This window comes from Neoarius graeffei, chromosome 5, assembly GCF_027579695.1.
Source record: "Neoarius graeffei isolate fNeoGra1 chromosome 5, fNeoGra1.pri, whole genome shotgun sequence".
Taxonomy (NCBI): domain Eukaryota; kingdom Metazoa; phylum Chordata; class Actinopteri; order Siluriformes; family Ariidae; genus Neoarius; species Neoarius graeffei.
Genome location: NC_083573.1, coordinates 10575814 through 10600914, shown reverse-complemented (window position 1 = coordinate 10600914; position 25101 = coordinate 10575814). Strand labels below are relative to the sequence as shown.

Here is a 25101-nt window from a genome sequence, read left to right as displayed (position 1 = left end):
CCGTAGGTGTGAATGTGAGTGTGAATGGTTGTCTGTGTCTATGTGTCAGCCCTGTGATGACCTGGCGACTTGTCCAGGGTGTACCCCGCCTTTCGCCCATAGTCAGCTGGGATAGGCTCCAGCTTGCCTGCGACCCTGTAGAAGGATAAAGCGGCTAGAGATAATGAGATGAGATGAGATAGGGCATGGTGACTCCAACAACCTAGCAAGTGCTCCTAATCAGGCATTTAAAAGGGCCATGTACAACATTCTTGACAGAGCTATTGTGGAAATGGAGACAAGGTTCTGTCAAAAAAATGTTGACTTAATGAAGGTGACATCATTCCTCCTGCCCAAATCTGTGTCTTTTCTTGACCCCTCTCTCCTACAGCCACTTCAAGTGCTTGCAGGCCAGGAACTTAATGATGTGGGCTTACAAAATGAAATTGCTGTGGCAAAAACACTGTTAGTCAATAATCTAAGCACAGATGCTAACCTCTCTGAAGTGTGCAAATGCATCCAGCAGTACAAGGAGGCCTTCCCCATGCTGCATAAACTGTATGTCACCGCACTCATCATTGGTGTGTCATCAGCTGCATGTGAAAGCTCTTCTTCTACTCTGACTCGCATTCTCACACCTCTCCGAAGAACAATGCTGCATTCAAGGAAGACACATTTAGTCATTCTGGCACATGAAAACCAAATAACAAAGAATTTGGATATGAATGAATTTGTTTTAGAATTTTCCAAATCTAACCGCAGACTAATACTGTAGATATTCCAGGTTATACACTAGAAACTGATCACTTATCTAACTAGACTGAGAGCAATTTTCCACTATTCTTGTTCTCTAGTAGGTATAGTTCTTTAATACACCTATATTGCAGCCTATAAGTTCTGTTTGTATTCATAAAAAAGGGAAAAAATATTGATATAAAAATGTTCCATTGCTTCTATTAATCACACAAGTCTGTTAGGACTAGGACTGTTTTGGCCTCTAGAGGCCGCTGTTATTTCCTTTTCATGTCGTGTTTATTTTGGCCTCTAGAGGCCGCCACTGTTCCTGTGTTTTGTGTTTGTGTTAATTGCCTAATTATCTTCACCTGTGTCCTTAATTAGTTTGTCTATTTATACCCCTGAGTTCAGTCCTCTTGTCACGGAGTCTTTGTGCTGTTATGTTTATCTCCAGTTTCCTTTGTACTGTGTTTTTTGATCATCTTAGCTTTTGAATTTTTGCACTTTGCTTTTCTTTTGGATTATACTCTTTGGGTTTTTTTTGTCTTTTGTTTTGCCCTGTATATAGTGTATATAGTTTAAATAAACCTTTTGATTCTTTTTCTACTTCCGCCTCACGCCTCTGCATTTGAGTCATCCCCCTGGTGGCCTAGTGGGGGTTTGCTGGATTATCACACCTACGAACCAGGTTCGAATCCCAGCAAAACCCTAACAGAAAGACTCCGTCATGACCGACTCAGCAGAGGCTGCTTCAACTGTCTACCCGGCCAACCTTCAGGGAATTATGGCAGCTTTGACACGCTTCGGAGCGACCATGGACGCTCATGGACGTACGCTCACCAGCCAACGTGAGGCCCTCGCTCGCCACGAGGAACTGCTTCAGCAAATTGGGAAAACCCTGGCACAGCTGACATCTCTGCCTGCATCTCCTGCTCCTGATCCAGCTCCCACTCCTGCTCCAGTGCCTCCTGCAATGCTGCCTTCTTCACCTCGTGAACCCAGCCTTCCTGCACCACAGAGGTATGACGGCAAGCACAGTGAGTGCCGAGAGTTCCTTACCCAGTGTCAACTCACCTTTGAGCTTCAGCCTACCACCTACACTACGGATCGCCGCAAGATTGCCTTTGTGATCACCTTATTAGCTGGTAAGGCGCGAGCCTGGGCTACTGCTATCTGGCAAAGACAGGGACCTGAGTGCTTTGATTTCCAGCTGTTTTCTGAAGAGATGCTTCGGGTCTTCGATCAGGCAGACATCAGTACCGACGCAGCCCGAAAGCTCATGTCCATCCGGCAAGGAGGAAGCGTCGCAGATTACGCCATCTCGTTCCGAACACTCGCAGCAGTAAGTGGATGGAACGAGACTGCCCTGGTGTCAGCCTTCCACCATGGTCTGTCTGACCCCATCAAGGACGGTCTGGCCTCTATTGGATGCCCAAGTGACCTCGAAACCCTCATCTCACATGCTATTCGTCTGGACAACAGGATGAGAGAACGCCACCAAGCCTTGAGCCCCCCCAGCCTCCCTACCTCTACCTGGAGACCGTCTACCTCCTTCAGTGACTGTCCAGAACCCATGCAAGTGGGTCGTACTCGCCTCTCCGCATCTGAGAGGGAGCGCAGAAGGAGGGACAAGTGCTGCATCTACTGTGGCAAGCCTGGTCACTTCCGAGCATCATGTCCCGAACTCTTGGGAAAAGGACCGCCCCGTCCAGCCGAGGGAGGGTTGTGACGGGGCCTACCCTCTCTCCCGGACTCCCTGGCCAAGGAATCTACATCCCGGTCTCCATCTCCTGGGGTGAGTCTGTCCACTCTTGTCAAGCTTTGATAGACTCAGGGGCGGCTGGGAACTTTATGGATATTCACTTCGCCCAAAGCATCAATATTCCGACTGCACCTCTTGAAGTCCCACTGTCTGTGTCTGCCCTCGATGGCCAAGCGTTAGGTGATGGAAGAGTCACCCAAGTTACTTCTCCAGTTTTCCTCCAGTCTCAAGGTCACAAGGAAGAAATATCCCTGCACCTGATTCCTTCACCTGAGTTCCCAGTTATTCTAGGCCTTCCTTGGCTTACTCGCCACAACCCTCGCATAGACTGGGTAACAAGCCAGGTTGTGGAATGGGGTCCTGCATGCCATGCCTCTTGTCTGCTCTCTAGCTCTCCTGTGTCTCCTGCCGAGCCCCCTGATCTCACCGAGTTATCTCAAGTTCCCACAGAGTACTGGGATCTCAAGGAGGTATTCAGCAAGAGCAGGGCCGCCGTTCTTCCTCCGCACCGGGCCTACGACTGTGCCATCGACTTGCTCCCTGGGACTACCCCTCCTCGTGGCAGACTGTTTTCACTCTCTCAGCCAGAACGCAAGGCCATGGAGGAATACCTCAAAGATGCCCTGGTCTCTGGGTTTATTCGACCCTCCACTTCACCTGCTGGAGCCGGCTTCTTCTTTGTCGGCAAGAAGGATGGGGGGCTCCGACCATGTATTGATTACAGGGGCCTGAATAAGATCACTGTGCGCAACCGATATCCCCTTCCGCTGATGTCCACAGCTTTCGACCTGCTCCAAGGCGCCACCGTCTTCACCAAGTTGGACCTACGGAACGCATACCACCTCATCCGTATCCGACAGGGAGACGAGTGGAAGACTGCCTTTAACACCCCGTCTGGGCACTACGAATACCAGGTGATGCCCTTCGGACTCACCAACGCACCAGCTGTTTTTCAGGCCCTAATCAACGACGTCTTAAGGGACATGATTAACCTATACGTTTTTGTCTACCTCGACGACATCCTTATCTTTTCCAAGACCGTGCAGGAGCACGGCCACCATGTCCGCCAGGTTCTCCAGAGGCTGCTACAGAACAATCTGTTCGCCAAGGCCCAGAAATGCGAATTTCATGTTCGCGAGGTCTCCTTTCTGGGATTTATTGTACGGACAGGCCAACTCCAAATGGACCCTGCCAAGACCCTGGCCGTCCAGGATTGGCCTACTCCCAAGTCCGTTAAGGAGGTTCAGCGGTTCTTAGGATTCGCTAACTTCTACCGCAAGTTCATCAGGAACTTCAGTTCTGTGGCAGCACCCATGTCAGACCTCACCAAAGGGACAGGTGGATCTTATGGCTGGTCTCCTCAGGCAGAAAAGGCGTTCAAAGACCTCAAGGACCGCTTCTGCACGGCACCCATTCTGGTTCTCCCGGACACCTCCCAACCATTCATCGTGGAGGTGGACGCCTCGGACAGTGGTGTCGGCGCGGTGCTCTCTCAACGCTCGGAAGGAAAGCTGCACCCCTGCGCTTACTTCTCCCACCGCCTGAGTCCTGCTGAGTCCCGGTACGATGTGGGGGATCGAGAACTGCTAGCGGTCAAACTGGCCCTTGAGGAGTGGAGGCACTGGCTGGAGGGAGCACAACATCCATTCCTGGTTTGGACTGACCACAAGAACCTGGAGTACCTCCAGCAAGCCAAGAGACTGAACCCTCGACAGGCTAGGTGGGCCCTGTTTTTCAGTCGGTTTGACTTCACCCTCTCATACCGCCCCGGCTCCAAGAACACCAAACCTGACGCACTGTCCAGACTGTTCTCTGCCACTAACAGGGAGAATGAAGTCGGGCCTATTATCCCTGTGTCCTGGATTGTGGCCCCTGTCCGCTGGGGTATTGAGGAGGCTGTCCGACGAGCCCAACGCCAGGACCCCGGTCCTGGGACGGGGCCACCAGGCCTCTTGTACGTCCCACATCAAGCCCGGGCCAAGGTTCTCCAGTGGGGTCACTCTTCCCCTCTCACCGCCCACCCGGGAGCTCGGAGGACCCTGGACTTCCTGAAAAGACGCTTCTGGTGGCCTAACATGGAGAAGGAAGTAAGGTCATTTGTCCTGTCCTGTGAGGTTTGCACCAGAACCAAGAACCCACGACAGCGTCCCCAGGGTCTCCTGCATCCTCTGACCATTCCCCGGCGTCCCTGGTCCCACGTGGCAGTCGACTTTATCACGGGTCTCCCTGAGTCACAAGGTAACACGGTCATTTTGGTCTTAGTTGACAGATTCTCCAAGGCCTGCCGCTTCATACCACTGTGCAAACTCCCCTCTGCTCTTGAAACTGCGAAACTTTTGTTTAATCATGTCTTCCGAGTCTTTGGTCTTCCACAGGACATCGTCTCAGACCGAGGGCCCCAGTTCTCCTCCCGAGTGTGGCACGGGTTCTGCAAGGTCATCGGAGCCACTGCCAGCCTCTCCTCTGGGTTTCACCCACATTCCAATGGTCAGACGGAGAGGCTCAACCAGGACCTGGAAACCACCCTGCGAGGCCTGGCTATGGATAACCCGACATCGTGGAGCACCTGGCTGCCATGGGCGGAGTACGCCCACAACACCCTGCAGTCATCGGCCACCAAGCTGTCGCCATTCCAGTGCCAATTCGGGTTCCAGCCACCTCTGTTCCCGGACCAGGAGGAGGACGCGGGGGTGCCCTCGGTCAACCAATATGTGAGACGGTGTCGCAAGACCTGGAGCAAGGTCAGGAAGACCCTCATACAGACCTCCAGAACCAACCAGACTCAGGCCAACCGCCATAGAAGACCTGCACACGCTTTCCGCCCTGGGCAGCGTGTTTGGCTGTCCACTAAGGACCTTCCACTGCGGGTGGAGAACCGCAAGCTTGCTCCTCGCTACATTGGCCCCTTCAAGGTGGTGCGCAGGGTGAACCCTGTCTCCTACCGGCTCCAGTTGCCCCGGACTCTGAGGATCAACCCCACTTTCCATGTTTCCCTGTTACGGCCCGTACTGACGTCTACGTATGCCCCTGCCCCTAGGAACCCCCCACCCCCCCGCATCTTCCAGGGGCAGACTGTGTTCACTGTGAATCGCCTGCTTGACTCCCGCCGGGTCCACGGCGGGTTGCAATATCTGGTGGACTGGGAGGGCTATGGTCCTGAGGAGCGCTGCTGGGTTCCTGCTCGGGATGTCCTTGATAAAGAACTATGTCGGGACGTCCATTCGGCCCATCCGGATCGCCCTGGGAACGTCAGGAGACGCTCCTAGAGGGGGGGGTCCTGTTAGGACTAGGACTGTTTTGGCCTCTAGAGGCCGCTGTTATTTCCTTTTCATGTCGTGTTTATTTTGGCCTCTAGAGGCCGCCACTGTTCCTGTGTTTTGTGTTTGTGTTAATTGCCTAATTATCTTCACCTGTGTCCTTAATTAGTTTGTCTATTTATACCCCTGAGTTCAGTCCTCTTGTCACGGAGTCTTTGTGCTGTTATGTTTATCTCCAGTTTCCTTTGTACTGTGTTTTTTGATCTTCTTAGCTTTTGAATTTTTGCACTTTGCTTTTCTTTTGGATTATACTCTTTGGGTTTTTTTTGTCTTTTGTTTTGCCCTGTATATAGTGTATATAGTTTAAATAAACCTTTTGATTCTTTTTCTACTTCCGCCTCACGCCTCTGCATTTGAGTCATCCCCCTGGTGGCCTAGTGGGGGTTTGCTGGATTATCACACCTACGAACTAGGTTCGAATCCCAGCAAAACCCTAACAAAGTCCATGTAATGACAGGTCCTTTCCTTTTATCACTAGATGCAGATATGGTGCATAATGAAGCCCAACCTTTTTTTCATGTGTCTGTTTTTTTCATGTTTGACCCTCTGAATGTTTATGTGTGAGTATGGATCTCAACTTACACTACATTTCAAATTATTATGCAAATGACTTTTTTCACTGATTTTCCTGAAGAGTCAATAGAAATGACAATCGTCCTAATTTTCAAGTCATCAGCCGTCAGTGTACAAATCAACTGTTTTTGAACGAACCTTCCAATGCTAACTGTATTTTTTTAAATTAAAAAAAACTAAAAATGGACTGTTCCAAATTATTACGCAAAATAGAGTTTCAAAAGATTTTTGTTCTTGTAAAGAACTAAAAATGGCCATTTGTGAAATTGGAAGCATTAGTAGGTGATAATTACTGGAATCAAAACCTAGTTCAATCAAAACATCTTATAGTTCAAATTGCATTACTGGATTTGTAGCAGATTCAGAGCCCAGTGGGGCTACCCAACTCCCTGGGGTCAAGCAGATGATGATGGTGAGGACAATGATGATAAAAAGTAGCAAATGTCACAAGAGCAATAAACAAAACCTCTTCCAAGCAGTGCAGATTTCCCACCATTATGTTATTTTATCCACTTTGCTTCAACCAATCACCAGCAACTATCATTTAGGAAATCTTTGTCCTATTAATTTGCTCATACCCATCTGAATGCGCTATTAATCATGGGAAACACGTCTGATCACAAAAATGGGGGACTTATACACACATACATACACATACATTACAATAAGAAATGTAATTTGTTGCCCCCCCAAATAAACCAAATGCCCACCCAAGCATGACATCCTGGCAACGCCTCTGGTCGGTTGTCTTCGTGTCCACTGTTCCACGGTTATAATAACTGGCAAACATGTCGGACTCATTGGCAGAAAGCATCAGCAGAGCAGTTCTGGTGGCTATTCAAAACTTCTCTGCAGGGACGACAGCGACAGCAAACCCCACAGGGCTACCACAGGCCAGCTTGGTAAGTGTCTAGCTGCTACTGTGTATGTGTTTTCCAAATCACACAGGATGATTCTTGTAAGACTAACTAAACTAAACCAGCGACCGGCAGCTGGTAGAAAATAGAGATTTGCGTTAGGGTTGCAGCTAAGGAGGCTAGGTGCTACTCATGGCTTGGAATTAACTGTGTAATAATTATGTAATTGGAGACAAAAGTTCACAAGGTTGTCGTTTGATCATAACGGTGCCATGCTAACATTACACAGAGAGCCTTCTCGTGTTAAATAAAACATTCACGGCTAGGTCGTAACTCTAAAGTTTGAGTGCTCCTTAGGGTCTTAAATCGCCCATTTGCCCGACAAACTTCTGCTATGACGGTAATATATCATTATGTGGTTATATAGATATGAATAGTGGTTTGTAGACGTTTTAGTATTGCGTGCTGTGCATGTACTGTATTTAGCATCTGTTAATTGCTTATCTGGTGGCGCACTCTATTTGCAAGTCGACATTAGCTATTATTTTCACGGCGCTTGGTTTAGAAATGACAAAAACCTGACACATAAACAGACGCTTTTTCTGGGGACAGGGGAACCTTCAGACTAGAGCATGACACGGGAGTGGATTTTCACTCCCATCCCATCCCGCTCCCAGAGAAAAAAATCCCATCCCGTCCCAATCCCGTGGCGGAGTAAAAAGACAAATCCCATCCCGTCCCACTCCTGTAGAACGATTCCCAATCCCATCCAGCTCCCACTCAAAATGACTCCCACTCCCATCCCACTCCCGTTTTTTTTTTTAAATAAGTTAAGTCATTCAGACGGTTAATGGTTTTTGTTTTTAGATTTAGATGTTTTTCATCCAGTTTCATCAGTTTATCATGGGTGTAATCCATGGTTACATATCCAAACAAAAATAGGCAGCCGTGGGCTAGGGAGTTGGTCTTTAGATCAGAGGGTTGCTGGTTCAAATCCTGCCCTTATCATGGCTTAAGTGCCCTTGAGCAAAGCACTTAACCCCACATTGCTCCAGGTTGTAATCAATACCCTGTAGTAACTAAGTTGCTTTGGATAAAAAAAAAGCATCAGCTTAGTGTAATGTAATAATGCAATGTAAATACCTGTAGTCGTTTGAGATGGAGGCCAGTTAAACCAACACAGTACATTGGTCACACCGTATCTATTTATGTCCATCTTAATTAAATTAATCCCAACATGTTGCAAAAATGTAGCATTTTTATTTGGTTCCCTTAAAGCATTAACATTGAAGTACCAATCTTAGATTGGTGTAATAAAAAAGTGCAAAGTGACAACTTTTTGCCCAATGAATTCTAACATGTGTGAACCTAAAGAATCACATCACTTAACTTTGATCAGGTTTGCAAAATGTGTATTTTTTTATTTCTTTCAGTCAATTTCAAATAGATTTTTAACCATTTTTAAGACACTGGTTGTTACACCTAGGATAGGTCACAAACAAAAAATAAGCGCCCATCACTATTGATATGTTGTCCTGCCCTTTAATGTCTGTCTACGCATAGGATAACTGAGAAACTTCCTTTTTATGAACAGGGCATGCGAAGAAATTGACAAAACTGAATTTGACTTTGCCCCTGAAAACATCAAATGGTGCAACCACAACAAAAGTAAAAAAAAAAATATATATATATATCATTATGTACAGGGTGTCCCAAAAAATGTATACACACTTTAAATCATTGTAAAGTAGGTGTTTAGAATGTACAGACCTTAATTTAGTATTTTGTCATCACTTATTCTCAAAAACTGACATTCAGTCTGGTCAAGGCACTGCTGAGTACGTGTAATCACAATTCTCTTGGAATTACTGCACTGACCTTCAGTGACTCTTGCAGGTCTCATAACAAACTTTAAACATCAGTTTGAGAATAGGTGGTGACAAAACAATAAAATGATGTCTGTAAATTAAACTTTGAATATTATGTACATTTTATTAAAGACCAACATTACAGTGATTTAAAGTGTGTATGCATTTTTTCGGAACACCCTGTATTTATTATACAGTGTGCAAGTGTATGTGTGAAAAACTGTTACTTAATGCCATTACATGTTGCTGTGAAGAAACAGAAGTGCATTAACATTCTTTGGGTGAAGGGAGGTACGCCTTGTACCTACGAGTTGTACTGAGGTGTCTTTGTTTTTCACCTTACTTTGCAGGTCACTCTTCATTTTTTCTCCATTGCATCAGAGACCGACTTTGGTTGCATCTCGTGTTCTTCATTTGATTTTGTGCCGCCTTTACAGCATGCAAGTTCCGGTAGCGGAAGTCAAAGCATTGTTGGAAGTGTAGTTCTTTAGACTGTTTTTGGTTCATTGAAAGAGGACTGTAAAAACGACGTTCCCACTCCCGTCTGCTGTAAAAACGACGTTCCCACTCCTGTCCGCTCCCGTTGATTTTTATTCCCGTCATGGGAATAAATCCAATCACGGGATGAATAAAATTTTGATTCCCATCCCGTGGGAATCCCACGGGATTCACGTGACCCGCGGGAATTCCCGACAAATGTCATGCTCTACTTCGGACTGTTCGTGTACCCAGACCAATACAGATTATAATTGCCGTTCAGTGTGACTGACTGGTGGTACTACTGGGCTACTTCTCACCGTTGTGCACGGCAAAGATGGGGCCAGTAGCCTGGGAAATCCCATACTGCTTTGACTAGTATGTGATATGGTCTGGCGATAGCCAGGCTAGGGGACCGGAGCATTATGACACAATCTATAGGGCAGAGGCAGCCACGCTGGTAACCTTTAATGTAATATGAATAAGGCACTTCGAAGTTAGCTATTGTTTTCATGGCACTTGGTTTGGAAATGACAAAAACCTGACACATGAACAGACGCATTTTCTGGGGACCGGAGAACGTTCGGTTTACTGTTTGTGCATCCTGGGCAATACAGACTAGAATTTGGGACCATTGCTGTACAATGTGACTGCTGCTACGAGGCATGCAGGTTACTTACAGTATCACCGCCCTGCGAGGCAATGGGGATGGGGCATAGGCTGCCACGCTGGTAACAACTTTTAATTTAATATGAAGAAGGTACTAGGAGGCATTACAAACATGAACAGTGTCTCTTTTCCCCTAGATTTTCCTATATTTGCTTTTTTGTCCATTGCCAAACACATACTCGTGTTTTTAACTGCTTTGTGTATAAACCCATGAAAGATAATGTTCCTAATATTTTGTTAATGTCTCTTCAGGCTTCCACCAGTGACAGTTACACACCTGGGCCAGCCACACCCACCACCTCCACTGCAACATCACACCACTCGGTATAATATACTTTCTAACCTAGCTGGCTGCTGTTTTTTTTATCTGTGTGGTGTCATTTTCTGCATGGTGGGATATTTTACAAAACACTAACATGTGACAAGCTAATGTCTTTTATGTTTTGTTTATATTTTAAAATTCCCCAGGGCCCCAGCACCGGTGCTACCATACCTTCAGCAACAGGCCTTGCCCCAATGACCTGTGTCTCGGTACTTATTAATATTCATATTCAAATTGGTTTGATTTACTTCTCATGTATCTCTCATCTCTTGATAGTCCATTCTATTTTGTTTAACATTACTTAAATAAGCCTATGATCTGTGAGTCATTGTATAATTTTAAGAGAAAGATGGTGGGAGTGCTGCCGTCTATAATTTTTTCCCCTTCAATTACCCTTTTAACCAATTTCACTGCATGTCCTACTCTACCCACTACAGTTGTGCTCATAAGTTTACATACCCTGGCAGAATTTTTGCTTTCTTGGCCTTTTTTCAGAGAATATGAATGATAACACAACAACTTTTTCCCCCACTCATGGTTAGTGGTTGGGTGAAGCCATTTATTGATAAACAACTGTGTTTTCTATTTTTAAATCACAATGACAACAAAAAACATCCAAATGACCCTGATCAAAAGTTTACATACCCCAGTTCTTAATACCGTGTATTGCCCCCTCTAACATCAATGACTGCCTGAAGTCTTTTGTGGTAGTTGTGGATGAGGCTCTTTATTTTCTCAGATGGTAAAGCTGCCCATTCTTCTTGGCAAAAAGCCTCCAGTTCCTGTAAATTCCTGGGCTGTCTTGCATGAACTGCGCGCTTGAGATCTCCCCAGAGTGGCTCAATGATATTGAGGTCAGGAGACTGAGATGGCCACTCCAGAACCTTCGCTTTGTTCTGCTGTAGCCAATGACAGGTCGACTTGGCCTTGTGTTTTGGATCGTTGTCATGTTGGAACATCCAAGTACGTCCCATGCGCAGCTTCCGGGCTGATGAGTGCAAATTTGCCTGCAGTATTTGCTGATAACGTGCTGCATTCATCTTTCCTTCAACTTTGACCAAGTTTCCTGTGCCTTTGTAGCTCACACATCCCCAAAACATCAGCGATCCACCTCCGTGCTTTACAGTAGGAATGGTGTTCCTTTCATCATAGGCCTTGCTGACACCTCTCCAAATGTAAACGTTTATGGTTGTGGCCAAAAAGTTCAATTTTGGTCTCATCACTCCAAATTACCTTGTTCCAGAAGTTTTGAGGCTTGTCTCTGTGCTGTTTGGCGTATTGTAGGTGAGATACTTTGTGACATTCGCTTGGTTTTAACAGAGCCCCTGATTTTCCATTTGTTAATCACAGTTTGAACACTGCTGACTGGCATTATCACTTCCTTGGATATCTTTTTGTATCCCTTTCCTGTTTTATACAGTTCAACTACCTTTTCCCGTAGATCTGTTGACAATTCTTTTGCTTTCCCCATGACTCAGAATCCAGAACCGTCAGTGGCTGGATGAAAGATGCAAGAGTCTGTCTGGATCCCAGAAACTCACTCAGCTTTTATGCACACACACTGATTACAAGCAAACTGATCACAGGTGAGGACGTTACCTTTAGCAGCCATTCAAACCCAGTTGTGTCAACTTCTGTGCATGTTATCAGGCCAAAATCACCAGGGTATGTGAACTTTTGATCAGAGTCATTTGGGTAGTTTCTGTTGTCATTATGATTTAAAAAGAGAAAACACAGTTGTTTGACAATAAATGGCTTCACCCAACCACTAAGCATGAGTGGAAAAGATGTTTTTGTGTTATCATTCATATTCTCTGAAAAATGGCCAAAGAATCATAGATTCTGCCAGGGTATGTAAACTTATGAGCACAACTGTATGTCTATGCATGTGACAATAAACCATCCTTGTCCTTCTTTGTTATAGAACCATGCCAAATACCTTATTCTTTGCTTTGTTCTAGAATGACTTCCAACAAAGACATCAGATTTCCCAAGAGGAGCTTGAAAATATTCTTTCACTAAGAACAACCTTCACAGAAGCAGCATCTATTCTTTCAATCTCAAGGCCAACTTTCTACAAGTTACTGCAAGACTTTAATATCCCGACTTCAAAATTTAATAACATCACTGATCAACAACTGGATCTTGAAGTGTCACAAATAAGAACGGAACACCCAAATGTTGAAGTAATGCTTATGGGGCATCTTCGCTCTAAAAACATTGTGGTACAAAGACACCGTCTAAGAGATTCATTGCGAAGGATAGACCCAATTGGTGTCCTGGACAGGAGAAGACCAGCAATAGCTCGCCGAGTATACTCTGTCCCACATCCAAATTTCATATGGCATGTGGATGGAAATCATAAGTTGATTAGGTGGAAATTGGTTGTTCATGGTGCCATAGACGGCTACAGTAGGATGTTGATATTTCTTCGCTGCTCCAACAATAACCGTTCTGAAACTGTGAAAGAGCTCTTTCATGCAGCTGTTGGACAGTTTGGCAGACCACTACACATCAGGACTGATCACGGAGTAGAGAACATTAAGATTTGGGAGGACATGCATGCGAGCAGGGGTGAAGGCTCTGTCTTAACAGGAAACTCTGTACACAACCAGCAGATAGAGCGTTTTAACCAAGATTTGAACAAAAACTGCAGCCAGATTTATGCACCCATTTTTTATGAACTGGAATCCCTGGGTATCCTAGACATAGACAATGCAACAGACCTATTTTGTCTCCATTATGTCTATGTACCCAGAATCAACCGCACTTTAGATGAATTCAGAGCTGGGTATAACAATCACTCAGTGTCATCTGAAGGAAATAGAACACCAGTACAGCTTTTTACTCTGGAAAGTGATTTGCAGTATCTTCAAAACACAGAACTTCCAGCAGCAGGGGTAGTTTTTTGTTCCCCACCTCCAAACTCTCAAAGAGGATTTTCCCCACTGAATGACAGGGATTTGCAAGAACTGAGTGCTGCTATTAACCCTCTTGAAAATGACAACAACAGTGGCAAAACATTGTTTCAGAGAGCCCAACAGTTTATTTTTGATAAACTTGTAAATGTGTGATCTCAAACTGGACAACCACTAAATGAGTTTTTTATGTGTAGCATGATAAAGAATGTAATGCGAGAATAGTGCTACAAGAAAGTGAAAAAAGATTGATACATTGCAATACTCTTTTCCTGAAGTGTACCCTGAGTAACAAGTTTTAAAGTATTATAAGAAACATGCACCGTAATATGCACAGTAACACTACTTCGTAAAAAAAAGTATATTTTATACATTACATATTGCTGACAGTGAGATGAAGAATGAAGAACGCAATAAAAGTGCTACAATAAAGTGGAAAAAAAGATGGACAACTACATTGCAGTACTCTTTTCCTGAATTTTACCCTGAGTAACAAATTTTAATGTATTATAAGAAACATGTACCTTAATATGCATAGTAACACTACTTAGTAAAAAAAAAGTGAGATCACAAACGTTTGATATTGAGATTTAACAACTGTTTTCAGAGTACCAGTATAAAAAGGTAAGACCCTGACATTTGTTTAAATGGTACTGAATACAGAGCCATTCATTAGTGCTACGAGGAAGTAGTAGTTGAATTCATCATCATCAGCCATTGTTTTTGTGTTCACAAAAAGGAGTAGCTCATTCGCACAAGTGTGTGCAATGGGAAGATGTTTGTTGTCATCATGAATGAATATTAATTTAGGAGATGGATGAAAACCAATGGCTGGGACTTTGCTGCTCCCTGTAGCAAACGCCAGGATGTGACCAGGGCTCAGAGTCTTCAGGAAGTCCTCCTCATCCTTTGTTAGAGTTCTGTCCCCAAATGTGTCTCTCAGCTCTTTGTCTGAAAGCAAAGGGACAATAATGTTGACTCAGAGGAAGATAGATAAATACTAATGTTTAAGAAACATGATTGGCTGACTGAATGGATTACTGTATATGTATTTTGATGAAAAGGCAATTATATTCCTAGAAGCAAACTATAATTTTGTTTGTGGGCCATACACGTTAGATGGGCTCAGCTTCATGACTTGTAAAGGATTACGTTTCCTGGAATGCCTTATCGTATGATATATAGTGCTCTGCATTAAGTTTTGTTAAGTAACATTGTGAACCATATTTCAATAAACACAAAATACAGTATATCTCCCACATTATGCAGAGACTAAGTTTAGTACAATATCTGTTGAACTTACAACATAAAAGTAAGGTTCATAATATATCCAACCTGTATTACATATTTTTTCAGTTTTAGGCAAATTAGGGTGGTGCAGAAATGAGTACACCCCAATGAAAGTTTCAGAGAAAAGATTCATTTTAATAATTGAACAAGCATTCAGTATAAGTTGAGTTTAAGGAGTCATCACACAGTTTTCCATCAGACAATTGGCTATAAAAGAGTTGTTATATAGAGCAAACCTCTTCCCATTTCTTGCTATAAGCAATGGCACCACATGGAAGAGAAAGGATAAAACAAACGGAGAAAGAAAATCATTCGTTTTACACCAGAAAGGTCAATGATATTAGGAGACCATCAAAGCTTTACTTACAAAACACTATGTAAATTGGTCCAAAACTTTAGGACAGATGGATCTGCAGTGGTCTCACAGAGACGTCCAGGTGGGCCACAGACTTAAACACCTCGTCAGGAGCATCTTTTGATGAGAATGGTTGAAGAAAAGTCGGTATGCAAGTTCACTGCAATTATCTAAGGAAGTAGAAATCTAAACTGGGGTGATTATTTCCCATGACACAATACACCGCACATTGAAAAGGAATGGTGTGTGTGCGTGACGTCCACTAAAGAAGCCTCTCCTAAAGCCCAGTCACAAAAAAAAAAAAAAAAACTGCCTAGAGTTTGCCAGGTCCAATTCTGACAAAAATGAAGGCTACTGGGACTCATAATCTGGAGCGATGAGCCCAAAATCGATCTTTTTAGAACTGATGTCATAAAAACTGTATGGAATTGGAAAGATGAAGGATATGAAAAAATGCATGGTGCCTACAGTGAAAGGTAGGGACTGCGCCCTTCTGTGGGGTTGCATGAGTGCTGCTGGTATTTGAGAGCTGTTTTCATTGATGGGATCATGAATACATAGATGTATTTCTCAATGAATAGCAAAGATGTCACCATCACTCCATGCCCTTGGTCATTGTGGGGTTTTTTTTTTTCAACATGACAAAACACACACCTATGGCCACTGCTGATTTTCTGAAGAGGTCAGAGTGATTCAGTGACTAAGGATGACACCTGATTTGGAAAACACATACACAGTAGCAGCTAGACACTTACCAAGCTGGCCTGTGGTAGCCCTGTGGGGTTTGCTGTCGCTGTCGTCCCTGCAGAGAAGTTTTGAATAGCCGCCAGAACTGCTCTGCCGATGCTTTCTGCCAATGAGTCCGACATGTTTGCCAGTTATTATAACCGTGGAACAGTGCACACGAAGACAACCGACCACACTTGACCATGTCCATGTGCACACGAACAGTTGAGTTGCTAGATTCTGTTTCCAGACCAGCGGACTGGAGAGAGAGAGAAGAACTCGTGTCAAAGTCGGTAATAGTGTGCCCCCTTGTGGCTGGTTGTTGTGGTCATCTGGAATTTGCACATTAGTTATTATGCATATTAAATTATTTGCATATTAGCTAAATATTTAGTTTCAGCAGAAACATTTAGATTTAACATTTAGATTTATATTTAACATTTAGATTTAACATTTAGATTTAACATTTAGATTTAGATTTAACATTTACTTTTAATATTTACTTTTAACATTTAGATTTAATTTTTATATTTATATTTAAATTTAACAGATATTTTTACATTTAGGTTTAACATTTAACATTTATTTGTAACATTTAACATTTAGATATAACTATTTAAAATATCTCTAAGATGACAAATATTGTTATAAATGTGCAAAAAGGGGAGTCTGAAAAATTCACACCGTTTTTAAAACACTGTTTTAAGCTAAATGTGACAAAATGTTGCTGAAATTTTCAGCACGGACATGCTTTACTAGCGCCCCATAAAAGTGATTTGTGCAATATTACTCCAAAATAAGCAGTGTCATTGATTTTTTTTTTTTTGCTGGCAAGATTTGAATCCAGACTCATGATTCTAAAAGCGTTCACCGTGGCAGGTTTGGAGAACATCCAATGCTTAAATCAGTTTTGGGTTTTTGTGAGAGAACAAGCCAGTACAAGTGCTGTCTGTTATTCTGTCTATACAGGCCCGGCGCCAGGAACAGTTTACTAAAGGCTCGGTCCCACTGGCCGATGGACACAAAACGTATGCAAAAAGGACACAGCGGACGAGCAAAATTTCGGGGGTGGCTCTATCCGTTTTCATCCGCTCCAGAAATGGACAAAAATGGCGAAAATTTGCGAAAACAGAACGGAAAAGAACGGACGTGGGTAGTATATAGCGGGGATGTTAAACGCATGTTCATAGGAAGCCTAGCGGATGAAAGCGGATGGAAGTGGATGACAGCTCCGAAGGGGTTACCGGTGATAACTGAGAAGCGGACGCATAGCAGAAAGAGCGGATGCATAGCGGATGAAGAGGATGCATCACGTACGCCTAACGGAAACAAAGGGGATGTTGCGCGGATGTATATCGGATGCAGACCGTTCACTGCGCATGCGGGGGGTATGAATTGCGTCTGCTCCGCGGATATAAAGGGATGCAGCACGCACGCCGTCAGCATAAAGCGGAAAGACGTGCTGGCGGCTACATCTCGTTTTTGAAGAAGGCTACATTGATACATCTCTACTACATCTTGTATCAACACCATGGCTGTTCGACTCGTACTGAGATCCAGATGATTTTCTCCCCCCTTTTATACAAAATATCGATTGTCCGCTAGGTGTCCTTCTACATACTCTATACATACTCCAGACATCCTAAATATACGAGATACATCACAGATATAAACGCTTTGTCCGTTTTGAATACTTTATATACGAGATGCATACGCTTACATCCTTTCTATTTCCGTGCTACTAACGATGAATAGACGTTTCATGTACCTTATCTTTCCTCCCTCTTTCCGTTTTCAGCTGCAGCGGATGTGAGTTGCGAGGATGCCCAGAGGATGCAGAGAGGATACAGCAGACGTTTAACGGATGATAACGGACATAGAACGTTTGTTGCTCGTATATGTCGCGGATTTACATCGTACACGGCGGAAAGTTCATCCGTTCTAAAAGTTTTGTGCAGCTCAAAACTTTTTGCGCGGATGAAATCACAGTGGACGGATGCTCGATGGATAGAGCGTATGAAGCACGTATGCAATGAGTACACAACGGATGCGTAGCGTTTTCCAACGGATGGCAAATATTTTTTTACGTTTTACATCCTCTTTGCATCCGTAAGTGCAGTGGGACCGGGCCTTAAGGGGGCAATTAGAAATCGCAAGGGGGCAAATATTTTTCATATAGTGTGTAGTAGTGATGGCGGTCTGACAACGTGTTTCAAACAATTAACTGCGCCAACCTCAAAACCACGGCCCCGAAGGTTGCTTTAGTCCGGGAAAATCATGTGACATATATTACCAGGGCAGTTGCGCTTTATCAACACCCGTGCCCACCTGTTAACCCTCCCCACCTGTTAACCCTCCCCTCCAGTTTTCTCACAGACACGCGGTACAACCGGAAAGATGCCAAACATAAAACAACACACACAAACCTACAGGCAAGTCCTTTAAATTTAAAATACATACAAATAGCTCCGCGGCATGAAAACAAAACGTCAGTGCAAGTCTAAGGTACTTGGCTCGGCGGCCAAAATCATACTAATTTAAAAAAAATCAACAGACCCCTTGCTGCACCAGTAATAGCCTTCCTGACTCGCACCGAGTCAACGCTAACCACTTAATCCGCGACCCTAGTTTAGGCGTGTAGGGGACTAAACACTCTGAAGTGATGAATTTTCACCCCCGCTGCATGGGGGGTGACGTCAACGACACATATTCTTACGCTATTTGCGCACAAAGCGGACCATATATGAACACATACACCAACATAAACGGAGATAAACTTAGCCTACAAAGAAAGAAAATGGATTCACAATGTTGTGATTGAATTCGTTTAATTCGGAAGGGGAAAGACTACTCCCGTAAACTGACTGCATATTGCAGGATATTGCAGAGACAGTGCACTTGTAAGTGTACATGTAAAACCCCCGCCCGCACGACCCCTCCCCTTGTCCTTATCACAGGTCTGTGTGTGCGCGGCTGTGTCAGCATTTCACACACACACCCACAATAACTAGTCCCCAGTAGTTAGGATTGATACATATGTCTAAAACAGGGTTAATATTAAATTCAGGCTTTTTGAAATAATCCTACCTTAATACAGTTGAATTCTACGATTGCAACGTAAGAATCATAACAACCAATCAGATTTGTCCTACCGTGCCAGTTTTAGTAGTGATTTACGTGAAATGTATTTTTGTGCAATGCGCAACCACTTAATATTTCGTATTTGAAAATGCAAATTATTAATACGTCTGTAATACATTATATTTTCATAAGAAAACAATTAAGTGATCTGAGTCTCCGTTGAGGGGGCGGGGCTGTAGCCACGAGGGGGCGACGCCCCCTTTCGCCCTCCATGGCGCCGGTGTTCTGAAATTTCTTCCTACCTATAATTTCTTCCTACCCGTAGCGGAAATTTATAGCTGTATCTGAAATTTCTTCCTACCTATAATTTCTTCCTACCCGTAGCGGAAATTTATAGCTGTATCTGATATTTTGTCCTATGAAAATATCCTACCAGCACATATATCTTCTTCCCTCTGTGTTCAGGGTGGTAGCAAATTATTATAGACATCAAACCCCTAGAAATATCTGCTTCCCTCCACCTTTTAGGTGGTAGCACATTATTATAGATATCAAATCCCCATAAATATCTGCTTCCTCTGTGTTGAGGGTGGTAGCAAATTATTATAGACATATAACCCCTATAAATATCTGCTTCCCTCCATCTTTTAGGTGGTAGCACATTATTATAGATATCAAATCCCCATAAATATCTGCTTCCTCTGTGTTCAGGGTGGTAGCAAATTATTATAGACATATAACCCCTATAAATATCTCCTTCCCTCCATCTTTTAGGTGGTAGCACATTATTATAGATATCAAATCCCCATAAATATCTGCTTCCTCTGTGTTCAGGGTGGTAGCAAATTATTATAGACATATAACCCCTATAAATATCTGCTTCCCTCCATCTTTTAGGTGGTAGCACATTATTATAGATATCAAATCCCCATAAATATCTGCTTCCTCTGTGTTCAGGGTGGTAGCAAATTATTATAGACATATAACCCCTATAAATATCTCCTTCCCTCCATCTTTTAGGTGGTAGCACATTATTATAGATATCAAATCCCCATAAATATCTGCTTCCTCTGTGTTCAGGGTGGTAGCAAATTATTATAGACATATAACCCCTATAAATATCTCCTTCCCTCCATCTTTTAGGTGGTAGCACATTATTATAGATATCAAATCCCCATAAATATCTGCTTCCTCTGTGTTCAGGGTGGTAGCAAATTATTACAGTACAGTGAATATGGTCCAACAACTACTTCAACTTTGCCGCGGTCTTTAGCCGCCCAGAGTTCCTTCACTAAAACAAATACAAAGAAAAAGTGTGGCAAAATATATTTATTAACTTTATGAAAACGTGAATAAATAGGCCAAAGAAACTGTTAATAAAAACATAATGAACTAGCACAGACAAGGAGGCGTATACATTACTCAAACATAACAGAGGTGGAAAACTGTTTTGACCCAAGGGCCACATTGGGTTTTAAATATCGTCTGAAGGGCCAAATGTTGCAGGTAGGCTAATTGATAGGAGGGCTTGGATGAAATGGCCCAGCAGGCTGCATGTGGACCATGTCATGTTTCAGAACACCCTCCCCTGTGTGTGTCTGTGTGTGTGCATGTGTGTGTTTTAGCAGTGAACAGGCTATGCTCATCCTGTGCCCACTGACGGCTTCTGCAGTTGTTTGCACATCATAAATGTGTCCACTCTGAAGCAATTCTTCGGTGTACTGTAAATTAATTATGAATGTAATTATGGGATTGATTTTGGTACATTATCTACATAATACCACATAGGCTTCTAGATACATAATCTATGCAATGAAATACTATTAGCTAAATCTTCAAAGGACATAAACATAAACGTAGGAAAATAGTACCTTCAACACTAGAACCCCACAACTGCTGCCATCCATCTGGTTGTTGTGGTTCATGGTTTTCACCGTCCACGCATATTTGGACTCCTCGCTTGTCCTATTCCTCAGAAAGTTTCTATTAGAGCATTAAAATTATTGTTTTAAAACTTCATTTTTAGAAAAAATTATCTCGAAAAAAGAAAAAATATTCAAATTAAGCAAATTATTCTATATATTACTGCCAGTTCCTCAGAATCTTCCTGTTGTAGGCATCCTCATTTCCCATTGGGTCAATTACAGTAAGTGACTTCTCTGCCATGTTCACAACCTAAAGTAAAGTAATTTCATATTTCATATCAACAAACAAGCTGTATAAGGACTTTCTTTACAAAGCTAAATGATTATTCTACAGAGTCTTGCACAGCCTGCTTAACTTGTTCAAACCGAGAATTTGTTCAAATCTGTCCACATAACAAAAGACAGAAAATCTTTCAAAGTACTGTGTTATCAAAAACAAACATTTAGGAAACAGTCCACAAGAATCCAATGTGCTGTAACATTCACAGGACACAGCCAAACATCCTCAGCTGGGAATTTCATCTGTAACAAATAATATAGAAATAATATGATTAATAAGGATGAGTAGAACCCTACGTCAAAAGAAATTACTTACTTTCTTAATAGGTACATTACCTTATGGAGACATCTAAACTGTCCATTAAAGAAGAGGGCGCTTGCCACAACGGCACTGAGATGAAATATGGCTTCCTGATAAAATTATCAACATATTTGTTAGTGCAAAAGTACATTCATAGACCATGTCAAGTAATTTCCATTCAAAAGTAACACATACCTTGTGTTGTTCTAGCAAGTGGTGAATGTACGCATCAATAACCTAGCATAAAAGAGAAAACAACAATGAAATAACAAAAAAAAGTAAAACAGTTTTGTATTCAATTACAGTAGTCATCTATTACTTCATCTGAAAGCCATCCTGATCCTTGCAGCGTACGGAAAGAGGACTGGTACAGTGAATATGATCCAACAACTACTTCAACTTTGCCGCGGTCTTTAGCCGCCCAGAGTTCCTTCACTAAAACAAATACAAAGAAAAAGTGTGGCAAAATATATTTATTAACTTTATGAAAACGTGAATAAATAGGCCAAAGAAACTGTTAATAAAAACATAATGAACTAGCACAGACAAGGAGGCGTATACATTACTCAAACATAACACAGAGGTGGAAAACTGTTTTGACCCAAGGGCCACATTGGGTTTTAAATATCGTCTGAAGGGCCAAATGTTGCAGGTAGGCTAATTGATAGGAGGGCTTGGATGAAATGGCCCAGCAGGCTGCATGTGGCCCCCAGGCTGTAGTTTTCCCACCTCTGGTATAACATCAAGTTAGTGGGTGAGGGTGGGGTAGTGTTAATAAAAGTATAATAATGAATTGTTAGTAAAATGTCATTGTTAGTAAAAGCCAAAAAATGACTTGTTAGATGAAACAGGACAGATGAAACATCTTGTTAGAAATATGAAAATAGCCAACAGGCTAACCTGAAGAAGAAAAGCTCCAACATCTCCACCAGGTAGAGAACAAACCGGTGGAGAAGGTTTGACCAACGGGTCAGAACCAAAAACCCAAAAAGTTAAGGCGCCAATCAAACCTTCTTGCTGGATGCTGCGGTTAATCTTTGGCGGAATATGGTCCATTTCCTGCACTTCAGCTACTGTACTGTCTACCTGTTTATCTGTATCAGTGTGTTCTGCTGGCATTTTGCCACAAAACTGAATAACAGAAGGCCGTTCAGACTGTTGATTTGTTGAAGGCAGAGGGCAGATTTCAGGGAACACATCAGATGTCTTCGTGATGTCAACCTTACTAGGCACAGGGCCAGTCTGGTCTCGTACATCTGTAGATGCGCTTCTTCTATAGGGTTTTATGTGGTTGATGTTGTATTTGTTTTTCAGAGTAGCTCCTTGAGATGTACTTAGCGTGACAAGCCTACCGCTAATTGCTTGTATCATATAAGGTCCAGAGAAATCCGCTTCAATCCTGCCTCCCTTCCTTCCATGCTTCCTCATGTTACACAGAAGTACCTCATCACCAATGCTGTACTTAAGGTTTTTGAACTTCTTCATTACTTTTCTTGAATATGCCTCCTTCTGTTTCTCTTGGGACTTTCTAATGTTTTCCTCAGCCTGTTCTTTAACTGCTGTCATTTCTTTTGCTTTTTGCTCCACTACTTCACTGTATTTTTCTTCTGCTGGGACAATATCTAAAAGCTATAATTAAAACAATTTCATACAATGTAATTAATTACTGGCACAAAAGAAAATTAAACTTAACAGCTGTGTTTTATAGTTTATAGTTCAGCACCTGTTCATACCACCATTTAAGAACCCTGTTGCCACACTTAAGAGACCAAGCATTACCCCTGAATGTGTTCTTGTTTGCAGTTTCCACTTTGACTACCAAAAGCAAACCCACAGAAAAGAAAACATAGAAGCAACCCCGTAATGGCAGTGACAAAATAACAGTTTTAAACAGAAAAAAAACAGTTTTTGTAAACATAAAGTCAAAGCACTGAGTGGCCATATCATAATACTTACCGGCATTTCAGCAGGTACCTCTGACAGAAATACTGCTTCTCGTCCATACATCAAAAAAAATGGAGAGTACTTTGTGGTAGTGTGAATTTTGGACCGCAGAGAAAACAAAGTTGCCTCAAGATAAATCTCCCAGTCATTTTGTTGGTCATTAACCAGTTTCTTGAGGGCTCTAAAATAAAATAATTATCATGAAAAACAGCAATAATACAATATTATTGCAATAATAAATATGATGACTTGCACATACTATAAAAGTACCGTTTGATGTTGTCATTTGTCTTTTCATCCAGACCATTTGTTTGTGGATGATAGGCTGTGGCCACGCTTCTCTCTATGCAGAGCAACTCACAAAGTCTGTTGTTAAGCTTTAAAAAATAAAAAGAAAAAATAAAAGTGAAGACTAAACTAATTACCTGACATTATTGGTTGATTCACATTAACAAGGCAATTGTCAACTGTTGATAGACAACTGTGCAGATGTTTTGAATACTTGTTATTTAAATGTACATACGTCATTCACAAACTCTCTTCCCTGGTCAGAGAGAATGCGCTTTGGGCAGCCATGCCTGTATATAATACTGCAAATACATCTTGCAACTTCTGCAGCTGATTTGGACTTGAGTGGAAAAGCTTCCACCCTCTTGGAAAAAAAATCAGTAGCTGTCAAAATGTATTGAAAGCCATTGACAGTTTTGGGAAGTGGTCCAGTAAGGTCGATCCCAATCAAATCCCACACGCCAGAGACCTAAAAAAAAGTAATATAAAGATAACCATAACACTAAACTGTTCACCTCCCATAAGGACATAGGGAGAATGTGATTTCACACTATTGTTACCTACTGTATAGTTTTGCACGAGTATTAATATGTATTTACCTTTATCGGCTGCAACTCCCCCACTGCAGTCAATGGTTTTCCAACCTTTTGGCATCTGTCACATTCTAAGATCTTGAAAATATATAAACTACATTATTAACATTATTTGTGTGTGACAGTCAGTTTATATTAAACAAACAAACAAAAAAAAATTTAAAAAAACATACCCAATTTTTTATGTCTACAGACATCCCGGTCCAGTAGAACCTGGAAGAGATTGCTGCCCATGTTTTAAGGATGCCAGTATGACCTCCCATGGGGGAGGAATGGAACTCCATGAAAAGTCTCCTGGCTTCCTCCCTCTTTTTCACCACCTTCTTATTACCAAACCAGAGATCTTTTTCTGTTAATGATACATTACTTTAATAATGCGTTATCGCCACATACAGTATTCTAAATAACATGCATCATAGACTTGTGATACTAACCCCTTACTCTGAATTTGGAGGCATATCTCCTCAGGTTTTGCCTCTGACTTTTTCCATACCCCGAGGGGTATGTGCCTTCTGTCAGGAGGGCATGCACCTGATCCCATTTACTTTCCATGTCTGTACAGTAATGTTAAAATGACTGTAGGTCAATACACTCTCAAAAGAGATGTGTTAAAAACAACACATATTTAACACATCAGCGTGTTTATATAAGGACAACACAGTTTGTGTAAATAAATGTGTTGAACTCTATAAAACAGTAACTGTGTTGAACTATTTAACACACTAGTGTGTTAAAACAACAGTTTGTGTTTTATTTATTTAAATAAATAAATAAAACACAAACTGCGTTGTTTTAACACACTAGTGTGTTAAATAGTTCAACACAGTTACTGTGTTATAGAG

General features: G+C 42.5%; 2 protein-coding genes across 3 annotated transcripts; one reads left to right on the top strand and one right to left on the bottom strand.

Annotated features, from left to right (window-relative positions):
• Positions 1-6575: 6575 nt before the first annotated feature.
• Positions 6576-13699, top strand: LOC132885875 (uncharacterized). 2 transcript variants are annotated; one of them, XM_060920397.1, is made up of 4 exons: positions 6576-7268; positions 10490-10561; positions 10706-10768; positions 12521-13699. In XM_060920397.1, the coding sequence occupies exons 1-4, from the start codon at positions 7155-7157 to the stop codon at positions 13631-13633; spliced, it is 1362 nt and encodes a 453-aa protein (XP_060776380.1). In that variant the 5' UTR covers positions 6576-7154; the 3' UTR covers positions 13634-13699. The 2 variants fall into 2 exon arrangements, with proteins under 2 accessions (XP_060776380.1, XP_060776381.1); XM_060920398.1 differs by lacking the exon at positions 12521-13699 and adding an exon at positions 12038-12131.
• Positions 13700-13868: 169 nt separating this feature from the next.
• On the bottom strand, positions 13869-24863 carry LOC132885828 (uncharacterized). Its single transcript, XM_060920344.1, has 9 exons — positions 24694-24863; positions 24433-24608; positions 24266-24337; positions 23979-24135; positions 21754-21869; positions 21630-21671; positions 21016-21104; positions 15878-16107; positions 13869-14428 (listed from the first exon to the last, which is right to left on the bottom strand). The coding sequence occupies exons 1-9, from the start codon at positions 24809-24811 to the stop codon at positions 14121-14123; spliced, it is 1308 nt and encodes a 435-aa protein (XP_060776327.1). The 5' UTR covers positions 24812-24863; the 3' UTR covers positions 13869-14120.
• Between the last annotated feature and the right edge of the window lie 238 nt (positions 24864-25101).